The 22,238-nt window shown below is 42.0% G+C and overlaps 1 protein-coding gene across 1 annotated transcript in view; it reads left to right on the forward strand.

The window, feature by feature from the left end:
• CCDC39 (coiled-coil domain 39 molecular ruler complex subunit) overlaps positions 1-22,238 on the forward strand; it is a 42,200-nt gene that overhangs the window by 12,930 nt on the left and 7,032 nt on the right. Inside the window, exons 8-17 of the mRNA XM_083177692.1 lie at positions 523-626; positions 1,787-1,919; positions 7,226-7,420; positions 8,762-8,926; positions 9,264-9,401; positions 9,507-9,715; positions 10,625-10,748; positions 12,351-12,510; positions 12,605-12,711; positions 20,224-20,364. Coding sequence (XP_083033818.1) covers positions 523-626; positions 1,787-1,919; positions 7,226-7,420; positions 8,762-8,926; positions 9,264-9,401; positions 9,507-9,715; positions 10,625-10,748; positions 12,351-12,510; positions 12,605-12,711; positions 20,224-20,364 — 1,476 coding nt within the window. The remainder of the gene's footprint in view (positions 1-522; positions 627-1,786; positions 1,920-7,225; positions 7,421-8,761; positions 8,927-9,263; positions 9,402-9,506; positions 9,716-10,624; positions 10,749-12,350; positions 12,511-12,604; positions 12,712-20,223; positions 20,365-22,238) is intronic.

Here is a 22,238-nt window from a genome sequence, read left to right on the forward strand (position 1 = left end):
ATTTTTCTCTTAAAGGGGCAGATGTATTAAGCCTTAACAATAGATAAATGCAAGGGTGATAAGAAGGACTTTTTTCAAACACAGGCTGTAACATGGCAGTTAGCTTGGTGATTGGCTGGATGTTTATCTCTCCTTATCACTTTTGGATTTATCTCTTGTTAAAGCTTAATACATCTGCCCATAGTGTGTAATGCATAGCTGTCCTCACTAATTTGTACCAATATATATTTTATTTACATAATCTTTGCAGCGAAAGGTCCATTTTTGAATGTCCCGTACATCCCAGTGTGCGAGATTGTCGCTAAACTAGGGAACAGGCAAAAGGTAGAGGACCAATAGAATGCACCATGGTACAAAAAAACTGAGAACCACTATCTGTGGCAGAGCATATAAGCACATAATGTATTTTGTGCCATATGACATGTAAAAGATGGGTCAGTAAGGACACGTCTGTATGTATTAAATGTGATCTTTTTGTCTTGATACAGTACTTGAATATTTGTTTTATATTTTTATTTATAGTTGGATACTCTTAAAGGGACCGTTGATAGGACCGCTTCTGAATTAGAAGTAATGAGAGTTCAAGTTAACAATATTAAAAAAGAAGTTAAGGTGAAACAAGAAAGGTATGGTTTGCACTGATCAGTGTAAGATGTGCAGTGTATCATTTTTCTGGGAAGAGCTTTTTATGCAAACTGAACCATTGATGTTAAATCATATTTTATTCAAAACTGTTCGGTATTGAAGACTGACTGATATTCGGAAGGAGCGTGTCATTAGGGTCTATTCAATGCTGTGGGCGAGCGGTGACAGCAAGCAGGGCTTCCTGTTCGCTGTCACCGCTCGCCCTGTCAGTATTCAACTCACCCCCCTCATACGCCAATTCCCCCACGCTCCATTTTTTGAGCGAGGGGGAAATTGGCGTATGCAGCTGCAGAAGCAGAGAGGCTCATTGCTAAATAATCGGATTCCCCCGGAACGTTGAATAGGGCCGGAATACTCAATGGGTAGTATTCAATGCCGCTCGCCGCAGCTGGCGAGGGGGTTAAACAGCGAGGAACCCTGGTTTTCTGCGATCCTCGCTGTTTAACCTCCTCACCGGCCATGGCGAGCGGCATCGAATACTACCCATTGAGTTCTTTGCAGTAGTTCAGTGTTTAGGCAATGAGTGGGGAGACTACAGCAAAACTCAGTTATAAGACAGAATACTATTAATAAAGTCAACTGTGCAAAGCCCAGAACTAAACAGTCTTTACGTAATTTGTTACCTACTTAATGTTCAGATTACATTTTTATTTACTACCTGTCATACTATTTCTTTTTACATTTGTTGAAGTGTTTATATGAGTAGTCATGGAGAGGCTCAGGGGTAAATTTGCTAAGATGGGAGGTCTATTAAAAATATTATGTTGCCTATAGCAACTATCTATTATCTTCTAGAAGGTGCTTAACAATCTTAGTAAATTGACCCCTCAGTTTCAACAGTGGGTGCATTAGAGTAAATATGCCTGTTTTCCTGTGTATCATTTGCACCAAGCATAGGTTATTCAGCCATCCTGAGAAGCACCTGAGACGTGTATTATTCAGAACTGCTCTTAATTCTGTATTGGGTATGATTCCAACTACTCCCTGTTTTTATGGCTCTTATGACAATCAATGACTAGTCTTCATTATTCATTATGAGTCATTTATATATAATAAAAACTATTATACAAACATTAATTAATGAGTCCACTGTTTCACTTCTGTTAAACATCTTTATTTGTATTAAACTTCCCCTTACCAGTTTGAATCTGGCAAAAGAGTATAATGAAGGTCTGAGTGGAAAACTTAAGCTTGTGACGGACTCAGCTCTAAGTGTAGAAGAAAGGGCTCAACGTATGGAGGAAATGTTGAAAGATCAGGAGAAAACAGTCAAAGTAGGTTTTTATTGTTGTTGTCATGTTACATAAGCTTTGAATATGTGTACGGATGAAGATTTTATTTACCTTATTATATATTGTTCCTTTGATTGTGAATTTAAATTTTTCATTTGGTTTCTAATGTAGATGTGATGTGTGTGTGGCCCTGCTGTGTAATATTGGCAGGATCTCAGTGTTTTACCCTGCTCTGTAATGTAGCTGTGATGTTAATGTGTATCTACAGTGGTGCTGAGAGGTGGAGTGGTCAATACTTTTTACCCGGGCCCAGGTCTGATGGAGAGGTCCGGAACCTGCTCCCCCCTCCCCTGCTGTAGAGAGCCGGGCAGTGAGAGTAGAGAGGACAGGCTTCCGTTGCAGCACAGCCACTCTTTCCAGGCCAGCACACGCTGCTCATTGCCGTGTCCTGAATAGGGGGAGAGAGGCAGCTCTCTCTCCTTGAGTGGGTGTTCCACCCACCCGCCGGTCGGCCGCCCGACCACACCCCTGCACTCCCTGCTACATTTTTTTAAACGGGTGTGGTCACACACCTCCTGTTGGCCACGCCCCTCTGATTGACCACAACCCTTTTTACCATTGCGTGGTTCTTTATTTTTTAATCTGCCACTCTATTACATTCCCCTGAGTGACAATAGATACACCCATAGGTGGAGATACAGTATACATGCCCCTTGGGTGGAATGTAATTCGCCCCCTCAATGGTGCGGCACATTCTAATGCAAGCTGTAATCTTCCTGAAACTACTTGTCAAAAGTAGGCAAATATGTAATGTACTCTTTATTGCTGCCCCATCTGGTACCTTTGTGGGCAGGGTAGATAATCCTTGGAATGTATGACCCAAAATGGCTGCCTCATCTCTATTATGTTCATGGGGTCTGATTCAGACCTGATCACTGGGCTGCAAATCTTTGGGACCCAGCAATAAGGTAATTGCCGCCCCGCCAGATTCTCCCCTGCATTCGCAGCTGTCCATCTCATGGATTTCCCCCAGAGCGCAGCTGCTGAGTAAGTCTAGACTAACTCTGCACTACACTGACAGTGGGGAGATCAAGGCCGCAGGCGACGACACCATCCCTCCTTCTTTAACGTCCGAGCACCATCTGCATTTTCTGGGGCACTCCCAGAAAACTCAGAGGTTCCACCCACCAACGCCAGCTGCCTGTCAGTTCACTTGATAACAGCCAGTGACGACAAGCTGGCTTTGTTCATAGGTGACCCCGCGCACTGCCAGGGGCGGATTGGGAATTAAAACCAGCCCGGGAAATATCTTGAGGCAGCCCCGGGGGGGGAGGCCGGATGTTGCGCGCCGCAGGCCCATTTTTGACGCTGTGGGGCATGGCTAGTGGCTCTGAGCTGCTGGCTATGTCCCCGGCAAGGACAGAGAGAGTGACAGCAGACAGAGAGTGACAGCGAGGACACAGAGAGAGCCACATATGTATATTGAGCATCATTGTGTGTGGCAAATGTATAATGGGCATCACGGTGTGTGGCCTATGTATAATGAGTCCATTATACAGTGCAAATGCACTGTGGGCAAGGCACAACTGGCACACAGATAGTTACGTCCCTGTGTTGGACACAGATCAGGCTGCTTCTGCCTCCACCATACACATTATTATGTTTTTCACTAGTGTTTAATGACAGGGGGCATGTGTTGGTGTTGGTGTTGGTGCACTGCCCTACCCTAAAACAACCACTGACTGCCAAGATAATGATCTTTCTTTTACTTACCATGTTCTTGGTCTTCTTTCTTCTCCTTCTGTCTTTCTCTTTTCTTCTCCTTCTGTCTTTCTTCTCTTTTCTTCTCCTTCTGTCTTTCTTCTCTTTTCTTCTCCTTCTGTCTTCTAGGGCTCCTCGCTGTATGCTCCTCACTGAATGATGCAAAATGTTATGAGGTGGGAGAGGGTCTCTTTTCAAGTGTAAAGGCCCCCCTCCACTAGTGCACTTTGGAATGTTTAATCCAATGCAGAGCAATCAAATTAAATCAAATTAAAATGTAAAATGGAGGTAGAATCTACCTTCATTTTACATTCCCTCTCCCCCAGGACCCAGATAGCAGCATATTCTACCAGGTACCAGCATCTTCTACATTCATACATACTACACCCACTGCCGCTCTCATTCATACATACTACACACACTACCGCCCTCATTCATCCATTCTACACACACTGCCACCATCAATTATACATACTCCACACAATGCCGCCCTCATTCATACATACTACACACACACACACACTGCCGCCGTCATTCATACATACTGCACACACTGCCGCCCTCATTCATACATACTACACACACTGACGCTCTCATTTATACATACTACACACACTGCCTCCCTCATTCATACATTCTACAAACACTATCACCCTCATTCATACATACTACACACACACACTGCCGCCGTCATTTATACAAACTACACACTGACGCCGTCATACATACATACATACTACACACTGCCGCCCTCATTCATACATTCTACACACACTATCACCCTCATTCATACATACTACACACACACACACTGCCGCCATCATTTATACAAACTACACACACTGACGCCGTCATACATAAATACATACTACACACTGCCACCCTCATTCATACATACTACACACACTGCCACTCTCATTCATACCTACTACACACACTGACGCTCTCATTCATACATTCTACACACACTGTCGCCCTCATTCATACATACTACACTCACTGCCGCTCTCATTCATACCTACTACACACACTGACGCTCTCATTCATACATTCTACACACACTGTCGCCCTCATTCATACATACTACACACACTGACGCTCTCATTCATACTCCACACACTGCCGCCATCATTTATACATATTCCACACACTGCGGCCCTCATTCATACATACTACACACACTGTCGCCCTCATTCATACTACACACACACACTGCCACCATCATTTATACAAACTACACACACTGTCGCCGTCATACATACATACATACATACATACATACATACTACACACTGCCACCCTCATTCATACATCCTACACACACTGTCGCCCTCATTCATAAATACTACACACACTGCCGCTCTCATTCATACATACTACACCCACTGCCGCTCTCATTCATACATACTACACACACTGCCGCCCTCATTCATACATACTACACACACTGTCGCCCTCATTCATACTACACACACACACTGCCGCCGTCATTTATACAAACTACACACACTGACGCCGTCATACATACATACATACTACACACCCACCCTCATTTATACATCCTACACACACTGTCGTCCTCATTCATACATAAATACATACATACTATACACACATGTAGGAAGTGGTGCTTCCTCCTGCACCCACAGGAGACGGCGTGCACGAGAGGCAGATTCCTGGCACGGTCAGGAAGCTCCGGGTCCGCCGCTGTACCCGGGTCCGACCTTGGCTGTCTTCCGGAGACCCAGCAGCAGCAGTGCTGCAATAAGCCCCACGCCTCTTCCTACCGCAATAACTTCCCTGTACTGTACATCATTACACACACACACTTTTGTACACAGACATACTGTACATACATGCTGTACATACATACATACATACATGGCATACTCACAAAAACATCACACATACTACACACTACAGACACAGACAGTGCATATATACACACTTCAAACACACACACACATTGGCATAAAAAACATGATGCAACATATACATCCAAGCATACATAGCATACAGTACATACAGTACATACAATCATCAACACACATAGCATATACACACATTACTTACATATATCATATACATACATACATACATACATACATACAGCATATACACATGGCATGCATAGACACAGCATATACACACTGACACACACAAAGCATAACATAGCACACATATACAGCATGTACACAGACACACACATGCACACATCATGTACACACTGACACATATAGCATACAGACACACACACTCCCCTCTCAATATCAGGAGAGCAAATGCCAGCATAATAACAAAGGCATTTAACACTCACGTTCCCTGCTTCAGGTTCTAAAGAGACTTCCTGCATCCCCCGGCCTCATGGAGTACAGCCTGAGAGGAGCTGAGCTGCACGCTGTCTCCGCAGCTAGCTCCCCCTGCTGTCAGCCAGCAGCACAGCAGTAAAAAAAAACTCACTAGGAGGAGGAGGAAGCCGAAGCTGTCAGCTCTGTGAATCGGGCTGAAAGCACCGCGGGAGGTGCTGCGTGCGGCCGCACATGCGCACCAGCCCTCCCGCGGCCATTTTTAGTTTGGTCACAGCTGAGGCCGGCCGCGGCCATCTTTGATTAGAGTATTTTGCTGCGGCCGCGGCCGGTAACCGCGGAGATGGCGGTTCGGCGGGCCGCGGCCCAGCCAGGGAGGGTGGGCGGCCGCTACAACTGTAAAATGTGCCGGCCCACCGGGAAACGGCCCGGTTTCCCGGTGGGCCAATCCGCCCCTGCGCACTGCGTACCAAGCACCTGCGTGGTCCTTCAATAATAGTCAGGGCAGCAAATTTGCAGCCCTGTAAATGCGTCTGAATTGGGCCCATTGTTTCCTGTATTTTCTGTAAAGCTAAATCTTTGCATTTTGATCAAGATTTCTATAAAGTGCTGTATACAATAACGTTTTTAGTATTTTGCACTAATCTTGTCTTATAGCAGTTGGCCCTAATTAATGCATACTGCATCATATGTATAGTTGGAAAGACAATTAAACAAGATATGACAGATTTACAATATAATATAATTTTATTGAATGCTAGGTGAAAGCCATCTGTGATTTGAGAAGTGCAATATTCATTGTGTGCCATGCTGCAATTGAGTCGCAGACATTGGATTGCTGGCAAGGATACATTGGGGTAGATCGTTTAAATTGCGAAGGGTGCGAGAAGCCGTTCGGGTGCTGTTCCAATGACGTCTAAATGCCGGCAACAGCACCCAATTTACCTGATTACACACCCTTCGCAGGCCTGAATTCGCTAAACATTGCTCGCAACCCTATGGGGTGGAGAGCACTTAAGTGCAATTTCCATCTGCCTTAAAGTGCGTCCGATGCTGTGATGATTCGCACTTGTTAATGAATCACGGCTAATAGGATCAACCCCATTGTATATATGACTATTCTATTCATACATTGCTTGTGTGCTAAGCATTTGTACATGCAGTAATAAACTAAAATGCAATTCTCCACTCATCAATAAAATAACACTATCAACTAGATGACTTATATGAAATTTGTCATCTATAGTGCAGAGCTAACCTCATCATTATATATTTCCCTAGGATCTTGAATCCCAGCTAAAACAGGTACGAGAGCAACATTTCAAGACATCACAGGAGCTGCATGAGCACCAGACAAAAGAAAAACAGTTGCTATCGGAAATTAATGGCAACCAAAGCTCATTGAGAAACCTCAACAGTCATCTGCAGAAACTTGACCTGCACACTTTAAAGCAACAGGGGATCATTTACAATCAGGTACAAATGCACGCTTGTTTTCAACCCATACATTCCTGACATAATGCTCTGAGGAATGAAAGCTAACCACATGTAAGACATTTTTCAAAATTGACGTATTTTTTAAATATAGAAAAGCAGCTGGCAAACAGCTTTGTAAAGGCCAAGCATGTATAAAATACTTGCTTGCGTATATGAGCAACATCTATATTTTTAATAAATTAATATTGACTTGATTGCACTAGGAAGTATACAATACTTAAAAATATTATTTGGAAATATGCATAAATTCATGGAGAATTGACATAATCTACACTTACAGAGTGTGTCCACTTGGCAAGTAGAAAATTCTGATTGATGCCAGTATTAGTCTTTAACCCTTTGAGTGCCAAGGGAATTTGTCAAAGTAGGTGTGCAAATTGTCAAGCAAACCTTTTTATTAACCCTTTGAGTATCAATGTTGCAATGAGAGATCCTCAAAATATCCGTTAAAAATGCCACCGCCGCTCACAGCGAATGTTCTTGTTTTGGGTGCAATATTCAACTACACTTCAATTAATTGGCTTGGCTGAATTTGCATTTATTTATACTAAAAGAACAGTCGCTGTGAGCGATGCTGGCATTTTTAGCAGATATTTTAAGAATTGCTCACAGCAACATTGGCACTCAAAGGGTTATTGAGAGTATTGTTTGAGATTCAAATGAATCTTTACTGTAATTTCCACCACTTTGTGCTAACCCCTTTGGTCAATATACTATACGTACTGTAATTATAGTTTATTTACTGTAAATTGTTTTGGGCATAATATTTATGCTCTATTCAATCCAGGGGGGAGAGTCTCTAAGGTAAATATGCGGTAAAAACCCCGTTATCGGGGTTTTTGCCGCATTTCGGGATGCTGTAAGAAAATCTGGCGATGCCCCATAGAAGCCAATGGGCTTCTGACGCAAACCCACCGCCGCCCCGCACGGAACCCCTCCGCCCTGCATCGCCCCCAGCAGAGCTGTGATGCCCGGACCTGTGACCTCCTCCCTGCACTGATCCTCTTCCGGGTGCAGGGAGGAGGAGAGCCTGGCGCAGCAGCAGCAGTGCCGGGTGAGGGAGGGAGGGGGAGCCACCGGGACCTGCTGGGACCCGGCGACTCTCACCGCAAAGGACAGCTCTTAACGCAAGAGCTGTCCTTTGCTATAATTATCGCATATGTTACTGCATATGTGATAATTATGTATGCGAAGAGAGGCGAAGGGGGGCGGAGCTGAGCAGCGAATATTAGAGAATCTCGCCCCAGATGTTTCTCAACACCCAACGATATGCAAATGTTCTAGGTACCTTGTTTGAGTGTGATTATCTGTTCTGTACAGGATTTCCAGATCCAACAATTAGAGCGCAGGCTATCACGGTTGAAAGGCGAAGTCAACACAGATGAAAAACAAGCTTTGGAAAAAAAAGTATCTGAACTGATGAAGACATTCGATGAGCGCAAATCGTCTCTTAATCTCTTAAACACTGAGCACAAGAAGCTTCAGGTAAGAGAATGTCTAAAGAAATAGAAATCAGGCACTAGCAACTACTTATCATGGCCCTAAATTAGCATCGGCTTTGGTTTGTGCGATGTGATGAAGCTGCTGCAACCAGCCCTGCGAATGGTCTGAACACGCCTCCAAAACACTGGGCCAAACGTCCCCTGTCTGCCCTTAGACTGAATACGTCTGCAGTTTCAGGGGCCGCTCATGCATGTGCTCATAACGATTTTTGCTAAAAAGCATTCACTGTTAAATTATGCCCAATATCTGCACTCCACCCTTTCACGTTGCACTAACATTAAATTATCTATTGACTTTTATTATATCTGTCACGGAACAGGGAGATGTGCGTAACATCAAAAGAGATCTTGAAAAAACTGGTCAGGAAAAGGGGGATTTGGTCAGCAAAATGGAAGAACTCAAACTGTTCAACACCATGTCTGATAAAGCGGTCAAAAAACTCAGAGTATCAAAACAGGTAATTTACATTAAGGTCAATATTTTATTTTTTTGTTTCCGAAAAGAGTTCACAGTACTTCTCTTACCTCAGATGTTTTTGGATTGTTCTTTTTTTTTTTTTTAGGATTTAATGGTTGAAGACAATATCTTGAAACTGGAAATAAAGCGGTTGCGGGATATGCTGTACAGTAAAGCAGATGATGTGTTTTCTTTGGAAAAACGCAGGTTACAATTACAGACTGCCATGAAAGAGCGGACACAAGAGATTGCTATACACAAAGAGATGCTGAAATCTCAAATAAGACTTGTAGACCAAGAAAGGCAAAACATAAGGTATTTATGCCATCTGTTGACAAAAAAATCCCAGAAGCATGCAACAGTTAATGTATATTTATAGACCGATGTGTCAAGATATATTCTGGAAGCATGGTGGAAAAAATATGATCGTCGCAAGATGGGCAGAATTTCCTCACTACTACACAGACATTTTTTTTTCTTGAATCTAAAAGTTAAGTATCTTTTAAGGATGCATCATTTTCTTATATGTTTATTTACAAATCATATTCACCTTTTCAAAATATCTCTGTAGAATAAACATTTATGGCTGACTAACACAGTGGCCCCCCATTCAGATGGGGTCAATCCTGCAACAAGCACATTCTGTGAGTGCCCTCATGGGAACTGCAACATAGGATGCAGGATGCATCAGAGTGTCAATGATTGACAGTCTGATGCTGTTTGGAAGAGGGTCAGCGACAACCACTGTTTGTTAAAATGGAGGTGTATCACCAGTGTTTAAGGGGAGGTAAGAGGCCAGGATCTCCATTCTTGGATGAAGATTTCTTTGCCTCTTACAAGGATGTGCCATGGGCACAGCAAGCTGCCTTATATAGTAGCAGTGTTCTAGGACATAGCTAAAATCGCTACTGCAACAAGAGGCATCTATTTATAATTGGTGCCTCTTGCTCCCTTGAAAGCAACAGCGATAGTCACTCCAACTACATCTGTAAGAGCCAGTAAGTCAGGAACACATACACACGATTATAGGTTCTCATGTGATGGCAGATTGGAAAAAAGGGGGGACGAAGGCTGTCACGGTAAAGACGAGCTCAAATCTGCAACTTTGATATTATAAGATTGCTACTTTAAATTTCAAATGCAATGAAAAATTTATAAATTTGAGTTTTATGCTTAGAATTTAAAAGAAAACATTCTAATGGAAAACCTGTATATTCCTTCTAGTTCAGAGCTTCATGACAGATTTGCAAAAGTTGATAAAATGAGAAAAAGATTTGAAATCATTACTATTGCGATGATGCCACCAGAGGGAGAAGAGGAGAAATCACAGGCTTACTACATAATAAAGGTAATAAAGAGATGTCATACATTGTTAATGTAAAACATGCTTATATTAAAATGAAGTGTACACACGTTCAATTTAGACACGTTTTCAATTCGATTTTGCTTCTAGAATCCAGTGACTAGGTTGACACCAGAGAATAGTCAACATACCCTAGGTCAAACAGAATATTATATATATTTTTTTTTTTTGCTGTTCCTGCACCGTTTATCATACTCACCAGGTCCCCTGACATCCACGGTGGCCATTAGGTTCTTCTCTAGAGGCATGCTTGGGACCGGGGATACCTCTGAAGAATGTCTGGAGACCGCCAGGGGACCAGGTGAGTATATAAAAAAAAAAAAAATCCCTTATCCAAAATGCTTGTGGTCCCGAGCATTTCAGATGTCAGTATAATTTGTAAGCAAATGATACTTAGCTCTACCTATCCTCCCCAGACCTGTCCCCATCTGTATAGGGCCATGTCTCTGAAAGCCTTTCTGCTGTTTCATCCTGGATGTCACCTGGCCACCTCGAACTGGTGTCGAGAATTTAATTATATTTCCACCAATAAATAATAGTTACCAACAAGACATCTTTATCGCTGTTGAGAATATGACAATCACTCCTACCACTCAAGCTCACTGCCTAGGTGTCATTCTTGACTCTGAACTTTCCTTTGTTCCCCACATTCAATCTGTCTCGAAATCATGCCACGTGCACCTAAAAAAACATATTTAAAATTTGCCCTTACATTACACAAAACACTGCAAAAACTCTAATCCATGCTCTCATCATCTAATGCAATGATTCTAGTCTCCTTATTGGCCTTCCCCGATACAGACTCTCACCAATAGTCCATCATGAATGCAGCTGCGGGGCTAATCTTCCTAGCCAGACGTTCATTGCCTGCAAAGCTACTCTCTCAGTCACTTCATTGGTTACCTGTATTCTACCATATTCAATACAAAATTATTTTACTTACACACAGAGCCATAAACCAAACTACACCAACATACATATCTTCTCTTGTCTCAAAATATCTTCCAACCTGACCTCTTCGCTTCTCGCAAGTACTTCTCTCATCCACACTCATTACTTGCTCCAATTCCCTATTGCAGGACTTTTTGTGCTGCACCCACTCTGTGGAATGCTCTCCCATGCACAGTAACTCTCCTCCAATCTCCAAACCTACAAGCGTTCCTTGATAACTCACCTCTTAAAGCTTATCAAATTCCAGAACCAGCCACTTAAACTTCATATACCGTTCTTATCTAATCACATCCCCACTGTACAGTCCACACATATATACTCTCTTTCTTTTTCACATTTTCCATCCTCCTGACCCATGACCAAACTGCTGGGTCATCGTATCATACAGCGCACCAGGAATATTTGCATTCTGGTAGAATTAATGCAATAAAGAATATCAATCCTTGTGTATCAATGCCTATTTCCCTATAGATTGTAAGGTTGAGAGCAGGGCCGTCATACCTTCAATTGTCTGTAAATACCCAGTTTGTTGTATCACTGTCTCCAATGGAATATGCTGCGCTATATAAGAAACTGTTACCAAATAAATAAAAAATTATTCAATTAATTACCAGTTTACTAATGTGTCTCTTTAAGGCTGCACAAGAAAAGGAAGAACTTCAACGTGTTGGTGATGAGATGGATGCCAAAATTCGTAAAGCTGAAAAGGAGATCAAAGCTTTAGAGAACACCCTAAAAGTCATTAATAGCTGTAACAACTCATACAAAAAATCATTTAACAAAGTCACTGAGACAAGTAAGTCTTCCAGAAAAGTCAGGTGGCAGCTCTTGATCATGTATGTGAATAACTGTAAGTGAAATAAAAACAATACCAATGTACTTAAATTCAGGTGAAGAATATGAAGAAAAAATTAAACTAGAAGAACAAAAGAAAGCTGCAGAGGAAAAGTGCAGGTACAAGCGGCGGCAGATCAGAGAGCTGCAGGAAGACATGCAGGTAAGTTAGGTGTAGAGTAGTTGTAGTACCATAGTAGTATTATAAGCCACACCCAAACATTAGTACCTGAATAAATAAATGAATAGAGATGTTGGGTGTTGTTCCGTAACTTATGTTCTATACCAGTGATAGAGAACCTTGGCACTCCAGCTGTTGTTGAACTACACATCCCAGCATGCCTTGCAACAGTTTTGCTATTTGGCCATTCAAAACTGTTGCAGGGCATGCTGAGATGTGTAGTTCAACAACAGCTGGCATGCCAAGGTTCTCCATCACTGGTATATACAGTAACAAGGGAGATTTTTTTGCATATACAGTTAACATTGTGTCTTGGTTTTTGTTCATTAATATGTGCCATAATGTAAAATACCAGCTGTCATGATCACTGAGTGATTTACAGAAAAGTCAGTAAAATGTTTAGTATTTACTCAGATTCACAAGTTTATGTATATTTAGAGATACTGTACACTGCTCAATGGTGAAAACATCTTTTAAATAAAAACCATATACGTAAGTATTCGACAACTGCATATTCAGGTTTGGTTAAAAAAGACCCTCCTAGCTTCTCCACCAGAGGTTGGAGTAAAACCTTTATGGCCTGTTTCTGAATTGGAGGCTGCATCCTCCTTGTGTGCATCAGCAGCTGTATTGCTTCTGCAACTATATCCAAATACAGCTACATTACAAGTCCTTCCATGGAGTACATCCCTGTGTCTGCATGTGCAAGGACTGAGATGCCCATTGAGACATTCGAATACCACATGGTGCGTCTTTAGAAGCACCATCAGTCAAACCATCGATCTTTGTGGCAGGTGCAAATTAATTATCTGAATATGGCATCCTATGTGAATGATTTTGTGTCTGTATGCAACTACTAACCACCAGTACCAGATTAAGGTCTAAATGGGACTGGAGCTGAAAATTATCAAGGCACAATAATAGGGGCTGTGGCCAGCACCTAATAATGTGGGGGGCTTGACCAGTGTTCTGGTTGGGTGGTCTGCTCATGGGTGTGTCTCTATATGTTTAAATACTTTAAACTAATTATATATGCCTGGAAAAGGCAAGGGACTGGCATAGAAAAAATGCAAAGGGTTTAGTATAGGGTGGAAAATGGCAAAGAGATTGGCATATGCAAGGGCCTGGCACAGAAAAGAGGGAAAATAGAAGCTGCAGATACTGTATACTTTCCTTCCAGAGGCGGTTGCAGATTTTGGGCTGCAGTGCCGACCATGTATCGCCAGCACTGAGAGCATCAGACGATATATATGCACACTACCTCCAGCCAAAGAGTGTAATGGGAGATATATATATATATATATATATATATATATATATATATATATATATATACAGCCAAGGTAGAGGTGCTGCACTCGGACTATATATATATATATATATATATATATATATATATATATATATATATATATATATATATATATATATATATATATATATATATATATATATATATATATATATATATATATATTACAATTTCCGGCACTCACAGGATGCAGGGAGATATATTGGCGCGTGCCCTCCAAAGATGCACCCACAGAACGCCGATGTCCTAAGATACTTGCGGGGTGAAGCGGCACTCCAGTCATAAAAAATACTGAAAGCCAAAACTTGGTAGACAACATCTTAGCACCTTTTATGTGGTTTCCTATGTTCCACACCATATACTCCTTATAGAAATCATGCAACACAATAGTAACCCCCTTATACTGTACTTTCCTCTTACACATTATGCCACATGAAATGAGCCAAAATTCACACTATGGCACACGGATTGAGTCAAAATTCACGTTATTGCCACATGGATTGAGCCAAAATACACACTATACCAGTGGTTCCCAAACTGTGTGCCGCGGCTCCCTGGGGTGCCTCGGGACACTTGCAGGGGTGCCACGGGTTGGTGGTGCTGGATCAATTCAAATTATTTATGGTTAATTATTTATGGACAAAACCAGTGCTGGTGGCTGCCAATCATAAACTATGTGTACAAACAGAAGCAAATCCTGCCCTTTACCACATAACTGAACATCAGGATCACATATAAACACAATCTAATTATTTTTATATATTTTTCTACCTTTTTGGGGGGCCTAGGGGTGCCGTAAAAAAATTCTGATACTCTAGGGTGCCGTGATTCAAAAAAGATTGGGAACCCCTGCACTATACCAAATGAATTGAGCAAAAATTCACAATATCATTTATTAACAGGGGTATTGTGCACCATAATGCCCAGTACATTTTAAACACACACACACCATAATGTCCATTACGTATTATGCCATACACCATAATGCCTATTAAAAATTATGCTACTTAAGTGCTGCTTACGTCCATGCTCATTGCCAGGGGTTCCATGCTCGTTGCCAGGGGTTCCATGCTCATTGCCATGTGGGATTATATGCTCATTGGCAGAAATGACAGCCATTGACAGCTGGGCAGAGAACAGGGGGCTGCCCGGCTGTATTCAGAGCACTGCAGGACCTGGCTATTTGAAATAATACCCCTTTCACACCAGAAAATGCAGGGACTTACCCAGGAATATGGTCCCAGGATCATGCAGGGACATTCCCGGGCTGGCTTCTTTTACACCAGCCTAGTCCCTGCATTTTCTGGTATGAGAGGGAGAGAACCCCCTACCCTCCCCACCCCCTTAACCAACCGGCTATATCTTCAGAACCAACTGACCCATTTCATATTAAAGTGCTTTTGAGTGGGCTTTGAATGATTTTGGTCCTGTGAAACTCGGCTGTTTGGTTCCAGAGAAATCTACGCTCAAACAACATGAACAGCCATGAAATTACATTTCAGAAATGAAAAAAAATCAGTTTACCCGCAATATCTCTGGAACCAATTAACCCATATGGACCAGCCTGGTATCAGATTGAAGGCCCAGCGATTTTGGTTCGAATGAGGAACCAGGTGGGGGTCGGAACTAGCGGGTCCCATGTTATCCTATGGGGAAAACTTTCTATCTTTGCCCGGCGATATCTCCGGTACCTGGAGGGTTAGCGTCGTGGGCCAGGCTCACTGGAAAACCCCGTCCCTCAGCTACAAAAGGGGCCTATTTGGAGAGTGGGCCTGGAGCTACAGCTCCATCAGGCCCATTCTTAATCCAGCCCTGCTAACCGCAACAAGCCCATGACACATCATGATCCGGTGTGCTTTTATTCGTAAAATTTGTTGCTTACCTTTCAGGAGTATATTTACTAGTCTGCTTAGCCAGTCGCCAGTGCGGATTCATCCTGACAGAAGTGCTGAATTGTCAGCAGCTAGCAGTTGAGACCGCAGTACAGCAGTAATCTGTTCCCGACAATTCGAGTTATGGGCACCGCCATCTTGCCTGACCCAATAAGAATGTGACAGTATCTGTTCCTGACAATTCGAGTCATGGGCACTGCCATCTTGCCTGATCAATAAGAATGTGACACTTGCCATTGGCCCTTATTCAGGCTGATTCGGTCCCCTTCGTGTTCGCGGAGGGGAGCGATGTTTTGCGCATGCGCATAGTCAGTTATGCGCATGTGCGGCCACTGCGAATAGATTATTTGCTAGTGCTCGCACAGGCTTGCGGGCCGGGGGATTCTACCATGGGAACACCCAGCGTTTCATGGGCATTCCCATTAAAAGACTGGGCGTTTTCATGGTAATTCCCAGATGACGTGGGTGCGGGGGGCAGGCATCTGATGTCAGCGGATGTCAGCTGCCTGCCCGCTTCCCATACAGGCACTCGCAGATTTAAGACACCAAAGAGGTGTCTTAGATGCGCGAGTGCTTGTAAAATCATTTGATGGTCCGCGACCGTCAAATGATTATGTCTCTGAATGCAGGGCTACGAATGGATGATTATGCAAATCATCCATTCGCATGCCTGAGGGTAATAGTGCCATACGAGGGGAAGACTTGCAAATCAACCTGAATAAGGGCCATTGTGTTCTCAGGATCTAATCAAAATCCACTATAGGGTATATAGGTGGATTTCTGGGATATGGGAGTCGCCAGTTCAACGTCGCTATCGGCTCTCCCTGTGAGCTGTATCAGTGCTTCTGGAACTTGTCTTTAGAAGATCCTTCGCAACAGTCCAGCTCTGCTCGCAGTCCTAGTCTAGTTATTCCAGTCCGGTTGAGTTGTAGTCCGGATATTGCAGTCCAATGGAGTTGCAGTCCTAGTCCGATTATTCCAGTCTGGTCAAGTCACAGTCCTAGTTCAGTTATTCCAGTCCGGTCCAGTTGCAGTCCTAGTGCGGTTATTCCATTCTGGTCAAGTAGCAGTCCTAGTCCGGTTATTCCAGTCTAGTCAAGTTGCATTCCTAGTTCAGTTATTCTAGTCCGGTCAAGTCAAAGTCCTAGTCTGCATATTTCAGTCCGGTCAAGTCGCAGTAATAATCCGTTTTTTTCCAGTCTAATCACATTGCAGTCCAGTCCAGATAAGTGTACTCTGGTATGTCCAGTCTGGCTAGTCTCATTCAGTCCTCGTACACACTAGTTTATCCAGTCTGGCTTGTCTGATTCAGTCCTTGTTTATCCAGAATTATGTTCTGGGTTACCCAGCCAAAGGGCCATGCCCTGCAAAAGGGTTGTGGGGTTCCCTGGCAGAGACCACCAGTGTGTTAGACCCCATGCCTCTGTTCTGAGTATTCATCAACTGCCCGGTTAGACAAAGATTCTCCAGCTTATGCATAAAAACATCAAAGCTAAATTAGAAGACCCAACGCTTCATCCTGAATCGATTCCACAACAACCTAGCAGTGTGATATATTGGACTGGTCAAATAGAATTGGCAACAGACCAAGGACTTGAGATTGCTTCTCAATGATAGCTGGCAAAGTGTCTTTATGATATGATGACAAATAAGGACACTGCAAACTACTTTAGTTTATTCTGAAGTATCTTCTAGACTACAGTCTCAGCCCCCCAGTGCTGTTGCAACTCTTTTCCCTGTTCCTTCACCTAACCTCCAACATCCAACACCTAATAAATCCTACTACTCCGAATTCATCACAATCTTAAGGCAAATTTTTTATGAACCCGGAAGAGTTTCGGCTGCGGCTTCTGAAATTATACATCTCTGCCAAGGAATAGGTTAGTTGCTCAGTATGTGGTACAATTTCAGACCTTTAGCCTCAGAGGTCCATTGGATTGTGGAAGCTTTAGTTTCCGCCTTTCTGTCTAGCTAAGCAAGATCTTCCGCCAAGTCTTAAATTAAATTCTTTCTGCAATTGGATAGATCTTTGTTAAAAGAATGTCATGCTGAGAAGAATAAAAGTGACCCAAGTGGTTTCAGAGCTCCTATTTGTCTCAGTACTCTGGTGCTGCTATCTCAGACCGATGAACCCATGTAGATTAACTGCTTTAAACTCCTTTACGAAGAGCGTTAGAGGTGACAAATAGAAATCTGTGTTTGTGCTGCAGAACTTCAGGACATCCAGTTCTATCTTGCCCCAGACGTCAGAAAAACGTCCCGGAGAAGATCTATTATGAGTCATGTCCCATTCTCTGACCAAAACAGACTCAGTCATATCTGCTACCTTAGAGATAGCTGATAGACCCATGCAGGTATCAGTCCTTCTGAATTCGGGAGCTGCGGGTAACTTCTTGACAGCAAGCTTTGCTAAATAAATCCACTTCTCAGTTCAACCATTGCCCTTCTCCTTCATCTTGTCCACAGTGGAAAATCACCTGCTGTATTTAATGGGCACTCTAAGCCCTAAAGTAAGGGACACAAGTCTGACTTGAAATTTGAAAGGATCAAAAGCTAGTAAAGCACAGGAGCAAAACCGTTTGCTCTCCTAGCTTGATATATAATATGATCCCAAAATGTACTCCTGCACCGCAGCAACAGACTCCAGAGTTATTTTGGATTCTGGGTCAGCCTCCCATAAATAAAGCCAGAGAGACCTGCAAGCATAGACAGCCAAGATTCAATTACTGAACATGTCACATCCAGGGCAGCATATTCAGTGTACAGTGAAGCTCGTTTAATCTATTACACCAAGGGAAGGAGATCCAAGCCTGCAATTTCTGACTTTATGGTTCTTAATGTCTTACTGACACAAGCCATAGCCAAGACTAGCCAGCAGAGGAACATCATAGTTCCACATCTGGCAATTGGGAACATATAATTATCTAATGTTTGGTCCTAGATGTTAAAGGTGTGATTTTCTTCCTACACCATTACTGATTTGTTGATGAAGCAAGAAAATCACTGATCTTCTAATTGCTGGATATTAGTGCATAAGTTACTCTTTGATTTCCAAACGATGCCCATAATATATATCCAGATTAACACCTGAAGTAGTACCATGGAGACAAAACTTGTTGAGTAACCGTTCAATGGACTTACTTTGAAAATATGCATATGATATTTTTCCAATGTCAATGAATGAATGTTGAGAATATGAATGGATAGCATGGGGTCCCCAACCATAACTTCAAACTGCCCTAATTGGTTGAAAGAGAGGTTATTTTTATTTTATTTTATTTTTTGGGGGGGGGGGGGGGGAGGCAGACCAGTTTGGGACTGATTGCTATTATGGCAGGGGGACCTCACCCTGTATCTCTCTCCCCCCCTCTCTACCACAACCCAAGTTCACAATATGAAACATGGCAGAGGGTGACAGGGAAAGGCAGAGTTTGACAGGGAAATGAAGTGGGTGACAGAAGCAGCAGTGGACCCCTTAGTCCTTAGGGGCCCTGGTGCACTGCACCTGCTGCACCAATTGTAGTTTTACGTTAGCCCCCTGTTAAGTATTGCCTAATGTATTGGAAAAAAGGAGGTTTTTCTTCATTTAATGTTTTTTAAGACTGGCCCAGGGTTGGTTATGTATTTGGGAGGGTAAAGGTGGGGATAGTTCACACATATTTTAACAGTGTTTTTAACTCTCAGTACACTTTTTTTTACTATCATTTTTATGTGCAGTTCTTCCACTCCACAGCAGATTGATAGGGGGTTTGCTGTCATATTTGGTGAGGAATAGGGATTTGAATATTAATGATGTATTTTAAATGACAGTCAGTAATAAATAGTGTTTTTTTAAAGGATGCAATACAATTATTAATTAGTAAATATACCCCTAGCAGTCTGACAGTGTTCTTCAGATTGTATAAAAGAGTAACAATGTTTCCATGTGTCATACTATTAATAGATGGACTAAAGGGTCGGTTTAGCAGGCAGGTTGGTTGTCCCTATTTTTCCCAGATGCATACAAATGTACTTTTGCAACATTTGAATTATTTTATTGCATCTTAAACTTTTTATATAATTTAGGGCAATTCTGTTTGTCGGCTAGTTGTCATTTTAGAAGCTACAGAAAATCTAATTGATCAAACTTCAATATTAAGATCTTTGAGCATTATCCATTAGAGTTGTATCCAGCTGTACAGACACACTTACTGGTAAAATGTCTTATTAATCTTGAAAGACAAACCACACTTTGAAAATCATAAAAACAGGGTTTATGTGATCTTTAAAGAAACTGTTACTTTATTCCAGATTATGAAAAACACTTTTGATAACATGATGAAAGAGGAATCGTTGTACCAAGAGAAGGTGAATGGAATGCGTCCCTGCATCACACAGCTTAAAAAAGAGACAGATGATCAAAAGCACAAGTTGGAAAGAGTCATGAAACAGGTTAATATCCACAATTGTGCAGGAGAAACATGTTTTATGCGCTATAGAAAATAGAGATGTGGTTTCTTCTAGGGATCGTTATTGTTTCAAGTGATTTTATGTTCACAAAAGCACGAAGCAAACATAAAATGTCACTTTGGAACTTTGTTGCATGAGGATATGTATTTAATACCATAACCTTTCCCAGCGTAAAGTGCAAAATTATCTTTCTTTTAAGAATTAAAAATAGAAACCGTGGTCAGGTTATAAATAAACGGATTAAATAATTTCATAAAAATATTAATTGTAGATATAGAAATCCTTATGTTTATAGTGTCCATGGGATAAGTCTGTGTTATTACTGTATATCTAGCACTACCTGCCCTGAAATGAAGTCATGTTTATTTATTTTTTAAAGTTTTTATGCAGCCGGTTAGCTGTAAAGGTGCCCATACATGCACCAATTATCGAATGCGTTTTGTACTTTTAAAGCACAAAACGCATAGCATATACAATAATCGTAGCTAGTTTATGGGCGGAAGCGATGCGACGCGATGCGCGTTCCCGGTAGCCCGATATTGTATGCTCCAAAAAGTATGTGCAGCACGTACTTTTTAGACTACATCAGAAAATGAACAGTACAAAAATGGTTTAAAATCGCATCGCATCGCACGCATCAAAATACACATCGCATCACATTCTGGCAGGAAAATTGTATAGAACCATTGTACAGTCAAAAACGCATAGCACAGTAAAATTGGTGTATGTATGGGCACCTTTATAGCTTCCTTATTAATTCAGAAGTAAAACTTCAGTGGCGTTCCCAAAAGCCACAAGCTGTTTGAAAATAGTACATAAAATATGGGTTGGTTATACGTCCCTTGATTTCAGATATTTGGTCTTGGGAATCACCAGGAAAGGATTGATCCAGTGAAGTGGCGACTTGTGAATCACAAGTCGCCACTTCACTGGATCAATCCTTTCCTGGTGATTCCCAAGACCAAATATCTGAAATCAAGGGACGTATATCATTCAAGGGCATGTGAAACAAAAATAAAGAACCAAGGTGTCAAACAATACACATAGAAAAAAGTGAAAACATGTATTTATATATATATATGTGCTAAGCGGTGCCCACACAAGCTTGGCACTGCAGCTGCAGGTGAGCCCCAGTATGATATATTGTGCTGGGACATGTAGTTCCAAAACATATGGAGAGCAACAGGGTTTTTTTTAGGTTTTCACTGTTCCCTTACTAATGCTGGCCACACATCAGACCAACTTTCCTTCAACCATCCAACTAGTTGGTTGGATGGAATAAAAATCTGGTACTGGATAGGAGCAAATGTAATTTGTAATTAAATCATTTGTTTCCCAAATTGGAAAGTGGACAACAACTGTCACTCAGACAATGTACTGTAGTTGGACCTATTTGATTTAAACAATTTCACTGAATGTTTTTGTCCATTCTGAGTTTGTGAGTAAATTGCTTATTGGCATTTTCCCCCCATACAGTACCAGATTTTCAGTCCAACCAACCAACTAGTTGAATGGTTGGAGGAAAGCTAGTCTGATGTGTGGCCAGCATAAGTCAATTATATGGGATGGGAATTATTCACATGCACCAGATTCCATTAAAACAGTGTTCTAAAGATGTGGAAGTTGCTGGAGATGTTGGTCATAGCAAAAGATCAGATTCTAGCTCAGGCATGTCCAAACTGTGGCTCTCCAGCTGTTGTGAAAATACACATCCCAGCATGCCTTGCCATAGTTTTAGCATTGCCTAATAGCAAGGCATGATGGGACTTGTAGTTTGACAACAGCTGGAGGGCCAGTTTGGACATGCCTGTTCTAGCTATTATCTTATAGGTGGTGTATACGTGAGAGGTAGAAGC

Source organism: Crinia signifera, chromosome 3 (assembly GCF_055691185.1).
Source record: "Crinia signifera chromosome 3, ASM5569118v1, whole genome shotgun sequence".
In the NCBI taxonomy this organism is placed as follows: Eukaryota; Metazoa; Chordata; class Amphibia; order Anura; family Myobatrachidae; genus Crinia; species Crinia signifera.